Source organism: Arachis hypogaea, chromosome 13 (assembly GCF_003086295.3).
Source record: "Arachis hypogaea cultivar Tifrunner chromosome 13, arahy.Tifrunner.gnm2.J5K5, whole genome shotgun sequence".
In the NCBI taxonomy this organism is placed as follows: domain Eukaryota; kingdom Viridiplantae; phylum Streptophyta; class Magnoliopsida; order Fabales; family Fabaceae; genus Arachis; species Arachis hypogaea.
Genome location: NC_092048.1, coordinates 9766811 through 9785362, shown reverse-complemented (window position 1 = coordinate 9785362; position 18552 = coordinate 9766811). Strand labels below are relative to the sequence as shown.

At 34.2% G+C, this 18552-nt stretch overlaps 2 protein-coding genes across 2 annotated transcripts; both read left to right on the top strand.

The window, feature by feature from the left end:
• Positions 1-791: 791 nt before the first annotated feature.
• On the top strand, positions 792-11768 carry LOC112732588 (uncharacterized). Its single transcript, XM_029291178.2, has 10 exons — positions 792-1360; positions 1715-2852; positions 3039-3299; positions 3726-4532; positions 4629-5325; positions 6587-7103; positions 7777-8875; positions 8979-9248; positions 9377-10159; positions 10247-11768. The coding sequence occupies exons 1-10, from the start codon at positions 876-878 to the stop codon at positions 11720-11722; spliced, it is 7533 nt and encodes a 2510-aa protein (XP_029147011.1). The 5' UTR covers positions 792-875; the 3' UTR covers positions 11723-11768.
• Positions 11769-12042: 274 nt separating this feature from the next.
• Positions 12043-17575, top strand: LOC112737087 (endoglucanase 5). The gene is made up of 11 exons (XM_025786839.2): positions 12043-13122; positions 13221-13433; positions 13727-13927; positions 14040-14126; positions 14223-14387; positions 14738-14861; positions 15381-15544; positions 16122-16455; positions 16544-16588; positions 16735-16779; positions 17024-17575. Exons 1-11 carry the CDS (start codon positions 12910-12912, stop codon positions 17311-17313), a joined length of 1881 nt encoding a protein of 626 aa, XP_025642624.1. The 5' UTR covers positions 12043-12909; the 3' UTR covers positions 17314-17575.
• The last annotated feature ends 977 nt before the right edge of the window (positions 17576-18552 follow it).

Sequence of the window (18552 nt, the reverse complement as noted above, 5' to 3'; positions counted from 1 at the left end):
TTCTTTTTTTTTAAGATTCTTTTCAGTTTTTTGACCACACATCATTGGATATTTGGATAAATTTTTTTTGTGTATTATTTTAAAAAATTTTCACCTTTTATTATGTTCTGCTTTTAAATATCTTTGTATTTTATTTTTCAATAATTAATAAAATATAACCTACTATATTGAAAAAAAAAATTGCATCTTCAATCCCATTCTGATAACTTTGGTTAAAAGTAATAAATTTTATTCTGTTGCCTAGCAATACTAAACTAATATCGGTAAATGGTCAAATTTGTCCTTGAAAAATTATTCGTTCTTCAAATTAAATCTCAAAAGATTTATTGTAATCGAATTCGTTATTCAAAGATTTTAAATTAATCGCGTTAGTCATTTTATCATTTTTTTATTGACAACACCAAAATTTATTAATGTGACACGTTAAGTGATACTACAACACACACATAGGAATTTTAATTGACTATTAGCATAATAAATTTATGAAATTAGATCTAATTAAAATTTAATTGAGGAGAAAACTTAAACCATTGAAATTTTTAATTTAGGATTAATTTGATTTAATTTCATAAATTTATCATTAACTACCTTATAATATTATTTAACATATCACATCAATAAATTTTGATTAAGAGTGACAGAATTGTTTTGTCTACTAAAATAACTAAATTAAAATATTTAAAAAATAAATTTAATTAAAAAAAATTTAAAGAGTAATTTAAAAAATGAATAATTTTTTAAAACTAATTTCACTATTTACTCAAAACTAATAAAGATCAACGTTTATACTTGTGCTTCATGAACTGTTGTTAAATTAGAATTAGTGAAGTCAATTACTCTCATTCAACGTTCTGCTTGTAAATGCATTTACAGGGATGGCAAATCCAGCTTCAACTTCTGAGACCATTGCTACTAACTACGATGTATTTCTGAGTTTCAGGGGTGAAGACACGCGTCATGGATTCACAGGTCATCTCTATGATGCTCTCTGCCGCAACGGAATCAACACCTTCATCGATGATGAGAATCTCAGAACAGGAGAAACAATTCGACCTCAACTCCTTCATTCCATTGAAGCCTCAAAGATCTCCATTATTGTTTTCTCAACAAACTATGCAGCTTCAACATGGTGCCTTGATGAACTCGTCCAGATCCTTCGGTGTCACAGGGAAAGGAACCAACTTGTGTTTCCGGTCTTCTACAAAGTAGAGCCCTCAGATGTACGGCATCGGAGGAACACTTACAAGGAAGCCATGGATGCTCATGAAATCAGGTTTGGTTGTCATTCTCAGAAGGTGAAAGAATGGAAGGAAGCTTTAGCTGAAACATCCAACAGGAAAGGCTTTCATTTGAAACAAGGGTAAGTAATAAATACCTTCTCCTCCCTATTGTTTGTGTCTAAATCACATTTTTAATTCTCTTATAATTGTGAGGATGTGTGGTATGCTTCACTATTAATATAACTATACCATTATTAACTATTACAAATTGATATCCTTAATTTTCATTAATTGGTACTTCTATATTGATTTGAATCCATGTCTTGTGTAGTAGTATGTACATGGTCATATAAGTGAAGATTGACTTATTAATTATTTTAATGTCAACTAAATAAATCCTTTATTAGAATTGACTTATAAAGATTATCATTAAAATGTTGCATGATCATTCAATGACCAATCTCAATATTCGAAAACTGTTTGAACATCTACAGGTATGAATTCAAGTTTATTCAAGAAATTGTAGGCAAGGCATTGACTCATATACCTCCAAGACAATTACTTATTGAGGATCATATGGTTGGATTGCAAACTCGAGTTGTAGAAGTGAAGTCACATCTATATTCTTGGCACAGGAGATTATCCAGTAGCGAATCACCCAAAACAAAGTTCTATAATAACAATACCATGTTGGGGATTGTTGGAATTGGTGGGAGTGGAAAGACGACGCTTGCCAAAGCCTTGTATAACTCCATCTGCGACCAGTTTGAATGTGCTTGTTTTCTTTTCAATATTAGAAAAATTTCAGATCAAGAAGAGGGCCTAGTACTTCTACAGAAAATGCTCCTCTCAGAATTGCTTGGGGAGGAGAAAATCAAGGTCCGCAGTGTTGAGAAAGGAATCACTATGATCAAAGAGAGACTTAGGGAAAGAAAAGTTCTTATTGTTCTTGACGATGTTGATAAGACAGAACAATTAAAGGCATTGGCAGGAGAATGTGATTGGTTTAGTCAGGGGACTCGAATTGTTATAACAACAAGGGATAAATATCTTCTAACAGCTCATGAAATCGAAAAGATTTACGAGATGAAATTGCTAAGTGACCCTGAATCTCTACTGCTCTTCTGTTGGAACGCCTTCAAAATGACAAGGCCCAAAGCAAACTATGAAGACCTATCCAATCAAGCAATACATTATGCCCAGGGTCTCCCATTAGCCTTAAAGGTTATAGGGTCGAATTTGATTAATAAAAATTTAGAAGAGTGGAAGTCTGCTTTGGACAAATATGAGAAGAATCCTCCTAAAGACATTCAAAGTGTTCTTAGAGTAAGCTATGATAGTCTTGAAGGCAATGAAAAGGATATTTTTCTTGACATAGCATGCTTCTTCAATGGGAAGAAATGGGAATATGTAAAAAATGTATTAGATGGATGTGGTATGTTTACAGAAGATGGTATTAGAATACTAGTTGATAAATCTCTCGTAACTATCAAAGATGGTTATTTGAGGATGCATGATCTAATACAGAATATGGGTAGGGAGATTGTGAAGCAGGAGGCACCAAAAGAAGTTAGTGACCGCAGCAGATTATGGTTTCATGAAGATGTTCTTGAGCTACTACCCGATGATAAAGTGAGAACTACACAAACTTTCTTTCTTATTTAGCTTTTTCTGTCAGATGCAGGGTATTCTAATTATTTGTCTTCCTCCCATCAATACGCATTGGAAAAGTTCTGAAAAGTTTTGTTTTATTTTATTCCCCCTTCAAGCCTTCCTCGAAAATAATAACATTTAATGTGACATATTCTTATATCGTAGGAAAATAAAAGAATTGAAGGAATAAAGCTTGTTCAATGTGAAGAACATAATTGGACTGACAATGCCTTTGAAAAGATGAAGAAACTTAGAATTCTCATTCTTCGGAACACAAACCTTTCATGTCGGATTATTCCTCTACCCGAGCAATTAAGGCTGCTTGATTGGAAGGGGTACCCTTCAAATTCTATTCCGTCGAACTTAAAAAAAATTGTTGCCTTCAGTTTACGTCATAGTCCTCTCATGTTGGAAAAGCCGTTTCAGGTACAACTAGTTGTCTGATTCCTTTCTTATAAAAGGTTCACTTTTATTGTGCATACTACTTTCTTCTAAAACTTGAAATTTATACACAAGGATCCATTTAGACTATGCGTAATTCTTGTTAATTTACACCATTAGACAACTTTTTATATATTTATATTACCTTTGTGATTAATTTAGCAAATTTTAGAAAATTCAAAATGGCACCAATAAAGGCAATAATAGACAAATAATCCAAAGACGAGACTTGACTTATATTACAAAATTGTGTTATGTCAAAATAAAGTAGTGTTTAACATATTAAATCTCGTCCAAATTTTATAAAATTTTACATGATTAATCTATATGGTTAAGTATCTCAATTCAATGGTTGGATTCGTGGAATTCATATATTGTTACCTTTTTTAATTTATTTATTTTTGTTTGCAGAACTTTAAGCATTTGACTTACATGAATTTCTCCCATTGTGAATCCATCACTCATTTTCCTAATGTATCTGAAGCCCAAAGTTTAAGAAAATTGATACTCAATGGATGCATAAACTTGGTTAGGTTTGATGAATCAGTTGGATTTCTCCCAAACCTTACATATTTGAGAGCTTCAAAGTGCACTAAATTAAGAAAGTTTCTTTCAAGAATTTGTCTGCCTTCACTAGAGCACCTTTCCCTTAACTGGTGTAGAAGACTTGGACTCTTCCCAGACATAGTGGGAAAGATGGATAAGCCATTAAAGATTTGTTTGAAAGCTACCGCTATTCAAGAGCTTCCAGATTCCTTTGTTGATCTTGTAGGACTTCTCTATTTAGATTTGACAAGTTGCGAGAAACTTGGTTATCTTCCAAGCAGCTTATTTATGCTGCCAAATTTTGTCACACTGAAAGTTGGAGGATGCCCTCAACTTGGTGGATCATTTGCAAGATTCAGAGAAAGCCTTTCAACTACTGCAGAGAGCTGTCCAAGTTTAAAAACTCTGCATTTAAGCCATGCAAGTTTATGTGACGAAGATCTTCATGTAATTATGCAGAGTTTTCCAAACTTGGAAGTCTTAAATGTTTCATCAAACAACTTTGTATCTATTCCAGCATGCGTTCAAGAATCGTCCTACTTGACAAGTTTGGATTTGAGTTACTGCCTAAATCTTCAAGAAATTCCAGAACTTCCCTCTAGTGTTAGGAAAGTGGATGTGAGACACTGCAGTTCCTTAAGTGCAAACACAACAAATATGCTATGGGCACAGGTTTGTTACTTTGAAATCATTTCATATCTTTTTAACCAACATAAGGATTAAAAAGAAGAGAGAGAAAAATACTGAAGCAATATCTTTGATGTGTAGGTGCGCAAAGAGATACATAAATTACAAGTTGTGATGCCAACTTCCAATACTGAGATTCCAGAATGGTGGGACTATCATGGAAGTTGGCAGGGCTATCCACAGTACCTGAATTTCGAGGTACGTGGCAAGTTCCCTGTTGTGGCTTTGGCGTTTGTGTTTGGAGAAATGAACTATCAACCTGTTGGTCTGCACTTGTCCATTGACTCTAGAGATTACTCTGCATACCAACCATCGCATAATTTCACAGTTGCCGAAAATCATGTGTTGTTGTGTGACCTACGAGTATTGTTCAGTGATGAGGGGTGGAAGAGACTTGATGCACATGCTGAGCATGGTAACAAATGGAAAACAGTGAAGGTGAAGTGTGTACCAGACATCATCCCAGTTCAATGGGGAGTGTATGTTTACAAGGAAGAAACAAGCATGAAAGGTATCCGCTTTAGTGGGTCGCAACAATTCGGGTTGGAGAGTGTACCTCGTAGTCCAGGGAGTTTGACGAAGAAGAGATTATCTTCTGCTGAGGAACTTGCCATCATTGCTAGCTTCGCAGAAAGCCTCCAAAATGTGGTAGAAAAGTTGAAGAGGCTTATGGCTCCAATAGAAGAAGACCAATGCTTGAGCTTAATGCAACAAGACGGAGATGAGGAGGACGAAAATGAGGATGAAGGAGAGGAAGGGGAGTCAGACATCGAAGCTTAGAGGACACTAAAGTAGTAAGGTTCCCCCATAGAAAACATGCATATGGCCATGTTGCAATATAATGAGTTGACAAGGTTGGGTGACCAATTCTCTCTACACTTGGCCTGTTTAATTTTTATTCATTGGGTTATTAATTTGCATTTTCTGATGAAGAAAAGTTGTATTTCTTTTCATTTTTCCTGTTCTATATACATATTAGGATAATCATTGCTGCTAGTTAGAATGCTTCTTTGAAAAAGATCTTGTCAACTTATCCTTACATTTGCATTTATGTGTTTTGTGGCTGGTTTAACTAACTTGGCCAGAACATACTTCAGAATTGTTGATTTGTTAGTAGCATTATATCACGATTAAGTGACGCTTTGACAAGTCCATTTCTCTGACTACTGTATAGACTTGCGTTTGCATTATTGGCTAAGCCGAACAAATACTTTCATATGCTGACTAATAATCAAAATTTTCGATTTCAAGAAATATATTTTGAATATATCAATTAAGTAAATTAGTAGATTTTTGTACGTTTCAAATGTGTGTGTATTTGTAAATTGAACAAGGAGGATCTCTTTATATCAATAATCTAATTAATAATTATCAATATCTTGACTTATTGAAGAGAAGAGAACCTTCACCCTGCATGCAGTTTTTTGTTAATCATTTTTAAATAAATGAATAAATGATCTCTCTCTCTAGAATGAAGTCTTTGATCAATTGAAATTTTGTACCTTATCCATGAAGAATACTATGACAGCATAACAACCATTGTAAACTTCACGTATATGAAGTATAAAACAGAAATGTGTTATTATAAAGACTCCTAAAATAAACATTATTTAATAACACTTAATAATTTTGTTATATTTTAAGTCTCATGATTTATTTAGCTTGACCATTGTCCCAAAAAAATAACTTTGATATTTTAACTAAAAAGTTAATTATGTTATTTTTGTCGTTAATAACTAGATTTTGTAGATCTGTCAGTGTTGGAGGTACATGGACATTGATTCATTGTTCTTGGATGTTGGATGAACTCTACCAAACAGCATATGCCTCCAAAAGTTTATCTTGCAACAGCTGGTTGGCTAATACATACAAATCCATTGCCTTGTATAATCCAATATTTAAGTTGGTAAATCTGAAAGGCAATTCACTCATTAATATATAAAAATGTTTACATGGTGAGATGTGAATCATTTAAAGGAGCACATCATTACAATACTTTTACTTCTGCTTCTACTTACTGCTAATATTATTTTTATCAGTGCACATAGTGATGGCAAATCCAGGTGGAGAAATAGAAACTGGTTCTGAGACCATCAGCAACAGCAGCAGCAGTTACGATGTTTTTCTGAGTTTTAGGGGTGAAGACACGCGTTACGCCTTCACCGGTCATCTCTACTATGCCTTGTGCCGCAAGGGAATCAAAACCTTCATGGATAGCGAGGATCTGAGGGTGGGAGAAACGACTCGACCTCAACTCTTTCGGGCCATTGAAGAATCCAAGGTTTCAATCATTATTTTCTCCGAGAACTATGCAGATTCCACTTGGTGTCTTGATGAACTTGCCAAGATCCTCGAGTGTCAGGAGGAAAAGGGCCAGCTTGTGTTTCCCATATTCTACAAAATAGAGCCTTCAGATGTACGGCATCAGAGAAACAGTTATAGGCTTGCCATGGCTGCTCATGAAAATAAGTTTGGTTGTTACTCTGAGAAGGTGCAGAAGTGGAAGTCAGCCTTGCTTGGAGTATCTAACATAACAGGATATCATTTACAAGAAGGGTAAGTAATACAATTACAGTAGTACAATGTGATATATACTTCAATTTCAACATGAAATATTTTTTCAGGAAAATGATATTGCAACTCCAACTTTTTATGAGAGAAATGTTAGGTGATCAACATTTTTTTTCTTTATTTTTGTCTTATATTTGAACAGATATTAGCCAACTCTCCACATTTTTGCACTCTAACATTCTCCTTAGGGGACTGTTTTGTATGTCACTCTTTGGATCAAATTAGAAAGGGACTATATTATCTGACGGAGATAAACGTTGGAAATTGTTAAATTGTTTTGTGTATTTTGAAATCTGATGGACTAAAATGTCGTATTTTAAAAGTACATTTTAGAGTTATCATTTGAAAATTAAATTTATAAAAGAAATTAAATTTTCAATATATTTGTTATATATTTATTAAATAAAAAAACTTTCATTAACGATAATCTTTATATGTACAATATTATGAGCTAAATCCTATTTTTATAATCCCTAATATTACATTTATACCAAAAAACAACCAGCAATAATTGTAGGAAAATTAAACATGTATAAACTATTTTGAAATCGCCAAAGAGAAAGAATATAAAAGATTTATCTGTTTTTTTAGGAAAAGATAGAATGAACTTCATGATTTGAAAGCCATTTGTATGTTTTATCTGCTCTGCACTCTGCAGGTTCGAATTCAAGTTCATTCAAGATATTGTTTGCAAGGCCGCCACAAAAATTTCTCCTAAACAGATACCTGTGGAGGAGAGTGTAGTTGGACTGCAGTTTCGAGTTGCAGAACTGAAGTCACTCTTAGATATTGAGTCTAACAAGAACACTTTCATGTTGGGGATCATCGGAACTGGTGGAATTGGCAAAACAACACTCGCTAAGGTTTTCTATAACTCCATTTGCAATGAATATGAGGGTGCTTGTTTTATTTCCAATGTCAGAAAAGCTTCCAACCAAGACAAGGGGAGAATATTCCTGCAACAAAAGATCCTGTCAGATGCTCTTGGGGTGCAAAAGATCAAGTTGGACAGTGTTGAAAAAGGAATACATACAATAAAAGCCAATCTCAGCGCAAAAAAAGTTCTCATAGTTCTAGATGATGTTGATAAGATAGAACAGTTGAAAGAATTAGCAGGAGGATGTGACTGGTTTGGTCTTGGGAGCAGAATCATTGTAACAACAAGAGATAAACATTTGCTGGTATCTCACCAGATCAGAAGGATTTATGAAATGGAAATGATGAACGATCGAGAATCACTTGAGTTGTTTTGTCAGAATGCCTTCAAGATGAGTACTCCTGCTAGAAACTATGAAGACTTGTCGAATCGAGCAATACGTTATGGAAAAGGTCTTCCATTAGCTTTAAAAGTCATAGGCTCAGAATTGATTGGTAAAGATCTGCAAGTGTGGGAGTCTTCTTTGGACAAATATGAGAAGAATCCTCATGGAGATATCCAAAATATTCTTAGAATAAGTTATGACAGTCTTGAACGCAATGAAAAGGAAATTTTCCTTGACATTGCATGTTTTTTCAATGGGCAGAGATTGAAATATGTTAAAAGAATACTAGATGGCTGTGACTTTTACACAGACAGTGGTATTAAAATACTAGTTGATAAATCTCTCATAACCATTGAAAATGGTTACTTGAGGATGCATGATCTAACACAAGACATGGGTAGAGAGATTGTGAAGCAAGAAGCACCAAAAGAGTCTGGTGAACGCAGTAGGTTATGGCTTTGTAAAGATGTTCTTGAAGTACTAACTGAAAATAGGGTAAGAACTAAGAACATTACAGCTCTCTTTATTTGCTTTCTTTTTTGTTAGTGCTAGTACAAGAGTATGTTTAATGAAGTGCATATAATTATTCTTGGTAAAGGGAAATAGTAAAACTGAAGGAATGAAACTAGATTACTATGGAGAAGTCAACTGCTGTGATGATACCTTGGAGAAAATGATGAAACTTAGAGTTCTCATTGTTCACAATGCAAGCTTCTCCTCAAAGGGTATTCGTCTTCCCAATACATTAAGACTTGTTGATTGGAAAGGGTACCCTTCAACATCTTTTCCACCAGCAGGATTTAATCCCAGTAAAATTGCTGCCTTCAATTTAACTTGTAGTTCTCTTGTATTAAAGAAGCCATTTCAGGTACAATTGCTTGTCTTCTTTTCTTTGTAAAAAAAATACTTCATTATGATCTAGGGTTATTTGATTTTTAAATCTGAAATATTTTACATATGAATTTCTAAATGCAAATTCTTGTTAACGTTTCGCAGAAATTTGATCAATTGACTTACATGAACTTCTCCTATTGCCAGTCCATCACTCAATTTCCTAGTGTGTTTGGATCCCCAAATTTAAGAGATTTGGTACTTGACGGATGCAAGCAATTAGTTAAGATTCATAATTCAGTTGGATTTCTCTCTAAACTTGTTTATTTGAGTGCTTCAGACTGCACTCAACTAAGGAGTTTTCTACCAGAAATCTTTCTACCATCTCTTGAATATCTTTCTTTTGACTCGTGTAAAAGACTAACACATTTGCCAAGGGTGAGAGAAAACATGGATAAACTATTAAAGATTTCTGTAAAACATACTGCTATTAGAGAGCTTCCGCTATCTTTTGCTAGCAGTCTTTGTGGGCTCGAATATTTAGACATGACAAATTGTAAGCAACTACAATGTGTATTTACAGGATGGTTTCCAAAGCTTCGAATATTGAAGATTGGAGGGTGTTCTCAACTTTGGAAATCATTAAATGTAGATACATTTTTTCTTCTAGAATATCGTTTGATGAGTTTGCATCTTAGCAATGCAAGTCTATCAGATGATGACCTTGAGAAAATTATGCAGATGTTTCCCTATTTAAAAGACTTAATTGTGTCCTCAAACTGCTTTGAGAAAATCCCGTTTAAACACTCCTTTTTCTGGACAAGTCTTGATGTTAGTTACTGTCTAAGCCTTAAATATGTTTTAGCACTTCCTTCTAGCATTCAAAAAGTAGATGCAAGACACTGCAATTCCTTAAGGACATACTCATCATCCACGCTATGGTCACAGGTTTTTTACTTTTAATTCCTCTCTTGTTTTCTTCTGTTTAGCAAAATAAGGCCCTTATAATCTTATTATCCCTGTCTGGAATCACAGATGCGCAAAGAGATAAAAGGATTGCAAATTGTGATGCCGAAGACACAACTTCCAAAATGGTTAGACTATTGTGACTCTGGAGGGATCCCCTTCTTATGGGCACGTGGCAGGTTCCCTGTAATGGCTCTAGTGTTGGAGTTTGGCAAAATGGACTACCAAGATATTAGTCTGCATTTGTTCATTGACGATGAGCATATATACAGCCAGCGCCCTCAAAGGCATAGTTTTGCTCTTGCAGAGGATCATGTGCTCTTGTGTGACCTGCGACTACTATTCAGTGATGAGGAGTGGAAGAGGCTTGATGTGCGTCTTGGACATGATAATGATTGGAAGGCAGTGCAGGTGAAGTGTGAAGCAGGCTTGAACTTAAGACAGTGGGGAGTTTATGTGTACAAGAATGAAACAAACATGGATGATATACAATTCCCGTGTCCTTATTATCATGAAGAAGAAGAAGAAGAAGAAGAAGAAGAGTCATTCCTGGAGGCTGTGACAACACCACCAAGTGATGAGATGGAGGAAGAAACTCTAGCGGCAGTCTCAAGTAGAAAGGAAGAATGGTCATCCCCTGAATTATCTGATGATGATTCAAATCATGATAATCGTTCCCCTGGAACTTGTAGCCTTCGTTGTTCGGCATTATTGTTAAGCTTCAAGAAGCGACTTTGCTGTTGTAAGGTGAGAAGGAGGAGAACTACTTCATGGTGGATAGTTTTATGGAATCAATGGAGACGGAGGCAGAAGAGGCTAAGGGAAGAGGAGAGAAACTGGGAAGAAGAGAGAAAAATGGAGAGAGACATGAGACGGCAGAAGGAGATGGCAAATGAAGCAATGCAGAGAGATATGGAAGAGTTGTTGGAGAACATAATGGTGGAGGAGGACCAGCTGAAGAAAGAGAGATCAGAGACGTGTGGAAGTCAGAGAGAGGGGAGAGAAAAGGGACAGATTGAAGAGAGAAAGAGGTGGAGGGAAAGAAGGCAGACAATAGAAGAGACATGGATAGAGGAAAGGCAGCAGAAGGCAGAGAAAGAGACATGTTTGAGTCAAAGAGACGATATAAAAATGGAAGAGGTTGAAGAGGTAGAGGACGTAGAGGAGGACAAGAGCAAGAGGTGGAGGGAGGGAAAACAAAAGATGGAAGAGACGTGGATAGAGGAAAGACAGCAGAAGGAAGTGGTTGAAGAGACGTGGATGGGGGAATTTGATTGGAGTGTGATGAAGATGGAGGTTGAAACGAAAAGAAGACGAGAGAAGATGAGAGAAAAGGAAGAAGAATGGAGGGAAAAGCAGTTGGATGTGACAAGTGCGATCTCTTCACATCATGCTCCTTTCTCACCAAACCTCCAAATTGTGGTGGAAAATTTGAAGAGGCTTATAACTGTCGGAGAAGACAGTGGCTTCGACAATAACCACCATTATAGCTCGGAGTGGTTTCCGGAGAGGACAATATTAAGCCATCATGATGGGGAAGTGTGACTTTTTATCATACTATTTAAGTGTGACTATATTAATTTTTCTTTCATTTTTTCCTTCGTCATTACTTTCACAATTCTTTAATTTTTTTTAAAAATATTCTTTTATGTTCTGTACAAAATTAATAAAAATAATACACAGAGATAAACAAATATAAATTTTGAAGGAAAAACATGTTTTTTGTTTGTATAAATAAATAAACATAATATAAAGTATAAACAGACAGATAAACATAAATTTTGCGTAAAAAAAAAAAAAAGTTCCTTCACATTTGTGTAAAATATAATATATATATATATATAAACAAGTAAATATATTTTGAACAAAATAAACGTATTTTTAAACATGAAATTAAAAAATGAAAAGAATAAAAAAATTTGTAGATAATGGATGAAAAAGTGTCTATAAAAAAGAAATAAAAAATTGTGAAAACCCATGTGCACTCAACTTCACGTAAAGTTGATAGTTAAGAGTCGTTAAATGATTTGATTGATTTGACTAAGTTTTCATCTAACGAACATCGACTCTCAATTATTAACTTCACGTAAAATTGATTACACATGAGTTTCTACCATCTGTGGTGTTTACAACTTCGCATAAAAATATTAGAGAGACTTTTCCATTTCTAAACACCTACCAACTTTTCATTCATTTGTTTTCTGTGTTGCGACTAAATCCATAGCCAAGGATATACATAGTCAAACCATACATGGTGTTTAATTTGTGATATATACTATGATTGGATAGAATTAAATATTATATTCTAGTAGTAGTACATATAAACATTTGGCATGATGATATCCATATCCAAGTAAAGTTCAGATTAAACAATGTGAAGGGCAGGGGCATAGATACTAAATAGTTTAGAGATGAAACAGTGTTATATATTTGGTTATTAACAAGCACGTTGGCACGTCAAAACGTGAGAACCTCTTCGTAGTGTGTAGTGTCCATAGTCCAATGTCAACGCCAACTACAACGTGATGCCTACCACATAGCATAACATAGCCTCAAATCCCTTGATCTTGATTAATGATTCTTCTTTCTTTCTTTCTTCTTTGTTGTGTTATATTATATATATAAGAAACTGTCATGTATTTGCAATGCATGCATAAGGGTACAAGCAAGAAAGAAACATTGTTGGTTCATTCATTTGGTCACAGCAGTTCTCTTTCTCATTTCTAACCATCATGAACATCTCTTTATGCATCATAACACTACTACTGTTGCACTTGGGCTTATTTTTAGGGGCAAGCTTAGCCTACTCCTCAAGCTTCAACTATGGTGATGCTGTTGACAAGAGCTTGATGTTCTTTGAAGCCCAAAGGTCTGGTAAATTGCCACCTCAGCAGCGAGTCAAGTGGCGCGGTGATTCTGGCCTCAATGATGGACTTTCACAAGGAGTGAGTTGTCCCCATGAAATGATTTTAGTATTTTTGAGCCCCACTATGGATTTTGTTTGTGTTAAATGTTTTATATTATGGTCGTTTATGTTTTTCAGGTGGACCTTGTGGGAGGGTACTATGATGCTGGGGATCATGTGAAGTTTGGGCTGCCAATGGCATATAGTGTGACAATGCTTGCATGGGGAGCCATTGAGTTCAGAAAAGAGATCACTGACTTGAACCAAATGGGACACACTTTGTGGGCCATTAAATGGGGAACTGATTACTTCCTCAAAGCACATCCTCAGCCTAATGTTCTTTGGGGACAGGTAAACTGCTACTGATAGTTTCTATTGTTTGTTGTTCGGTTATAAAATTTTGGATGCTAAATTACTTGTAACACAAGTTTTGTTGTTAAGATCAAACTATTATTTCAATTATTTCATAGCATCGTTTATAGGTGAAGACTCGTATGCAGTTGTCTTCATGTAAAATTCATAGTTGAGAACTATTAGATAACAATTTAGTCAAACATGTTAAATCATTTCACGATTCTCAACTAACAACTTTCCACGAAGACAACTACATGCTTTTGAATTTTGGTTTGCCATGGGAATTTCAGGTGGGGGATGGAGCCTCGGATCACTATTGCTGGGAGCGTGCTGAAGACATGACAACTTCAAGAACTGCCTATAAAGTTGATGAAGAGCATCCTGGCTCTGATATTGCTGGTGAAACTGCAGCTGCATTGGCTGCAGCATCCATAGCCTTCAAGCCCTACAACTCTTCTTACTCTAGTCTTCTCCTAATTCATGCAAAACAGGTAACCAAAATCACTTATACACTTGAAAGGAATACAAGATGCAACATTTAAAAGTTGTTTGATCAATCATCAAAGGAGCTTTATTGATGTTATTGTATATATTTTGTGGCAGCTCTTCACATTTGCAGATAGGTTCAGAGGTCTATATGATGATTCCATAACTAGTGCTCAGCAATTCTACACTTCTTCCGGTTACTCAGTGAGTAAACAATTTTTTTCTCTATTTTCTGTCTTTATAGTCCTATTTGTGTCTTACAATGCACAAGCCTAAATCAAATAACCTTTTGATGTGAAGGATGAACTATTATGGGCTGCAGCATGGTTGCATCAAGCAACTGATGATGAATACTACCTAAAGTATGTAGTGGACAATGCTGTGTACATGGGTGGAACTGGCTGGGCAGTGAAGGAGTTCTCTTGGGACAATAAATATGCCGGTGTACAAATCCTCTTGTCGAAGGTAATCAACCACTAGAATAATCTTTTCCTTCCCTATTTTCTTCTTGTTAGATGTATAACTATTCATGTATTTCTTTCTATTAGCTTAAGTTTTTAGAACAGTGATTTCGTGACATTATATTAGAGCTTCTATGACCAAAAGGTAAAAAATCCGATCCTTCTTGGACTTGGAAAAAAAATATTTCAGCATAAGACAAAAAAAATTTAAAAAACCTATGCAAAATTCACTCAAACTGTAAAAAAAATACTCTTGCGTGAGGGGCTGTTTTATGATAGTTCTAACATGCAAATGTGTGTACCAATTATAGTTCAATAGAAACATGCAAATAAATAGTTGAATCCAATTTGCAGGTGTTACTAGAAGGAAAGGCTGGTTCATATGCCTCTACACTAAAGCAGTACCAAGCCAAGGCAGATTATTTTACCTGTGCTTCCTTGCAAAAGAATGATGGTTACAGTGTCCAGAAGACTCCAGGTTAGTCACTAAAGGGTAACATCATTTTTAACTATTGCTTTATGTGTACATATAAGGTGTGCGATTTAGTCATTTAGCTAATTTTTTTAGTTATGGAGACCGAGAATGTGTTATGACTTATGCCCAGTTATGGAGAAGTGGTGTGTTTCTTATGGATATGGAGATGAAATTTTTTTAAAACTAATATTCGCAAATCGGAGGCTCAGATTTGTTTGGAGTATAAAACCTAAGGTCCGATTTGTGGTCAAGAAGAAAACGGAACCTCAAATTTGTGGGTGGAAATAAATTTTTTTCATTGTAAATCAAATTGGAGGTCCGATTTGCATGTTTAAAAAAATTTTCAGCACTAAACATAAATCTAAGAGACAGATTTGTATATTCAAAAAATTTTAAAATAAAAAAAAAAATTTTCTGACCCTCGGATTTGCATATTTAAAAAAAATAAAAAAACCACAACACTAAAATTAAAAAGCGGTGCGATTTTTATACATTCTATTGATGGAATTCATTGCTTAATAGGTGGTCTAGTATACGTGCGCGAATGGAACAACATGCAGTATGTTTCTTCTTCTGCATTTCTCTTGGTTGCTTACTCTAAGTATCTATCAGATGCAAAAACTCAGATTATTTGTCCAGATGGACAAGTTCAGCCTCAGGAGCTCCTCAATTTTGCAAAATCACAGGCATGTCATATAACTATATTCTATTGGATTTTTGTCCTACCAGTGTTCTGTTATGTCTTATATTCGTGTTTGAGAAAAACTCATTATATTTAGAGTAAATGCCATTTTCGGTCCCTAACCATTTGTTCGATGGACTTCCCACCCCTGAGAAATCTAAACATCCAAATCGGTCCCTATCTACTTTGATGTATGTACATTCCAGTCTTTATTTACTTTGAGTAAATGCCCTTTCCGGTCCCTAACCAGGGACTGGAACTTACATATATCAAAGTAGATAGGGACCGATTTGGATATTTAGATTTCTTAGGAGATGGGAAGTCAATCGGGCAAATGGTTAGGGGCCGAAAAGGACATTTACTCTTATATTTATACTAGCACTTTGCTGGTGCATTTGGACTTTCTTTTGATATCTGTAAACTTGTTAGCTAACTGCTGGTCGAAAATAATAAATTCTGCTGGCCTTGTAACACAATTGTACTTTTTGTAATACTACTTGATTGAACCAAAAACATTCAAGTCCTATTAACAATATCACAGCTAACTCTGCCACTGAAACTCTGGAATTTGGTTGACACAGGCTGATTACATCCTTGGCAAAAACCCTGAGGGTATGAGCTACTTGGTTGGATCTGGACCAAAATATCCTGTACATGTTCACCACAGAGGGGCTTCCATTGCTTCAATCTTTTCTATTAGGTCTGAAGTTGGCTGCATCCAAGGATTCGAGACATGGTATCACCGTGCCGAACCGAATCCTAACATAATCTATGGTGCCCTTGTGGGTGGTCCTGATAAAAATGATGAGTTCTCTGATGACAGATCAAATTATGAACAAACTGAGCCTACGCTTTCAGGATCAGCTCCTCTTGTAGGCATCTTTGCTAAACTGCAGAGTTTATATGGCAATTCAGGTGAGGCATATTCTGCACTAAGCAATAATCTACTCATTGTTTGCATATTCCTCTATAAAGCCCCAAGCACTTTTCTTAATTGTCACAGGTTACTACCATAAGGAATCATCAGTTCCCCACCACAAAACACCAAGTGAGTAACATAGTCAAAATAGATGATGAATTAGAACATTGTACAAAAGAATGATAAAACTATGACAAAATCAAAGAATTAAGTCTTCACCTTTTTTTTTATGTTTATAGTCATTTATATTAATCTAACATCTATTGGCTTGACAGATACCACAAGCTCATGGAAAACATCATTGTCTAAAACATTAGAAGGTAAGGTCCTATATATATATATATATATATATATATATGCCCTCCGCTTCATACCTTTCAATATTTTTTTAATAAACAAATTAGTTACTTCATGTATTTGTGTATAAACATATGTATTGGTTAATTCATTTTCAATGTATTTTATATGAGCGACTGATTTGGTGACGGATTCTTTATCTTTGTATAGCATGGTTGGTTTTTTAATTGCAAACAATGAATGAGGAATGATAAGGTTATGTTACAGGTGCACCAATTGAGTTCCTTCACTCAATTACTAGCTCATGGACTGTTGGGGCTACAACTTATTACCGCCACAGAGTGATAATCAAGAACACTTCTTTGGAGCCAATAACAGATCTCAAGTTGGTGATTGAGAATCTCTCAGGATCTATATGGGGTCTATCTCCAACAAATGAGAAGAACATTTATGAACTTCCACAATGGCTCAATGTCTTGAATCCTGACTCAGAGTGTATGTTTGTTTATGTTCAAGAAGGACCACAAGCAAAGATCAGTGTTCAAAGCTTCCATTGATCATTTTTGGTAGAGAGGATTGGAAGTATAAAGTACATTTGATATCCTAAGCGGCCATATTAAGGGTTTCTTTTTTCCTTTTTTTTATACTTGTAATTTGACTGTTAAACTTCTGCTACTTCCATGATTGTAAATTTTTAATATCAACCTGTCAGATCATTACCTTACTACACAAAGTAAAAAATATATATATATATATTGAAATGTATAGTCTGCTATTACAAGCAATCAATATATGAAACAACCCCGCTACGTTACAGTATTTCTGTCAACTTCTACCAACTCTTATTTATAACGGTGTTTAATGGAAGTGTCTTTGTGGATGTGTCTACTAAAAATGTCTTTTTATGACTGTGTTTAATAGAAGTGTCTTTATAGATATATTTTCTGGATGTGTTTTTTTATATATGTATTTAAAATATAATAATTAATTATTGTAGGTAATAAGTTGGCAGATAATATATTAGTAACCTATACTTTTTCTATATGAAAACTCAGTTTAATTTGGTGGGAGCCACTTAGATAAAGATGTCAAAAACGTCTTTTTTTTAAAGATGTTTTTTAAAAATTAAAATTTAACACATATAATCAATTAAATTGTATTATTTTTATTAAAATTAGACTGGACAAATTAATTTAGTAAAAAATTAATAAATTAAATTTTAAATCGGTATAAATTAATATTTTTTATAAAAAAATTACTACAATATCCCTATTATATATATATATATATATATATATATATATATATATATATATATTAAAAATTTTAAATTCTAACCCTATAACGATGGAAAAGAAAATGGCTAGAATTTAGAATTCTCAAAATTAATATATATAATAAGAGTATTTTAGTCATTTTATATAATAGGGATATTATAGTCATTTTTTATAAAAAATAATATTAATTTAGACAAATTCAAAATTTGATTCACTATTTTTCGATCAAATTAATTTATCTGACCTAATTTTAACAAAAATAACATAATTTAAATAATTATATGTGTTAAATTTTAATTATTAAAAAATATCTTTAAAAAAGACATTTTTTACGTCTTTATGGTAGATCCCCTAATTTGGTACACAGGTGAAACTATATAGTGGACTAAACTTGTGTCTTTTTAGATCCATTTCAAGTAACTAATATCAAATCAACAATGACAAGTGAATTTTATTGTAGAAATAAGTAATCTATTATCTATATATTGTATATTGTTAAAATTGGGATTTCTGTATTTA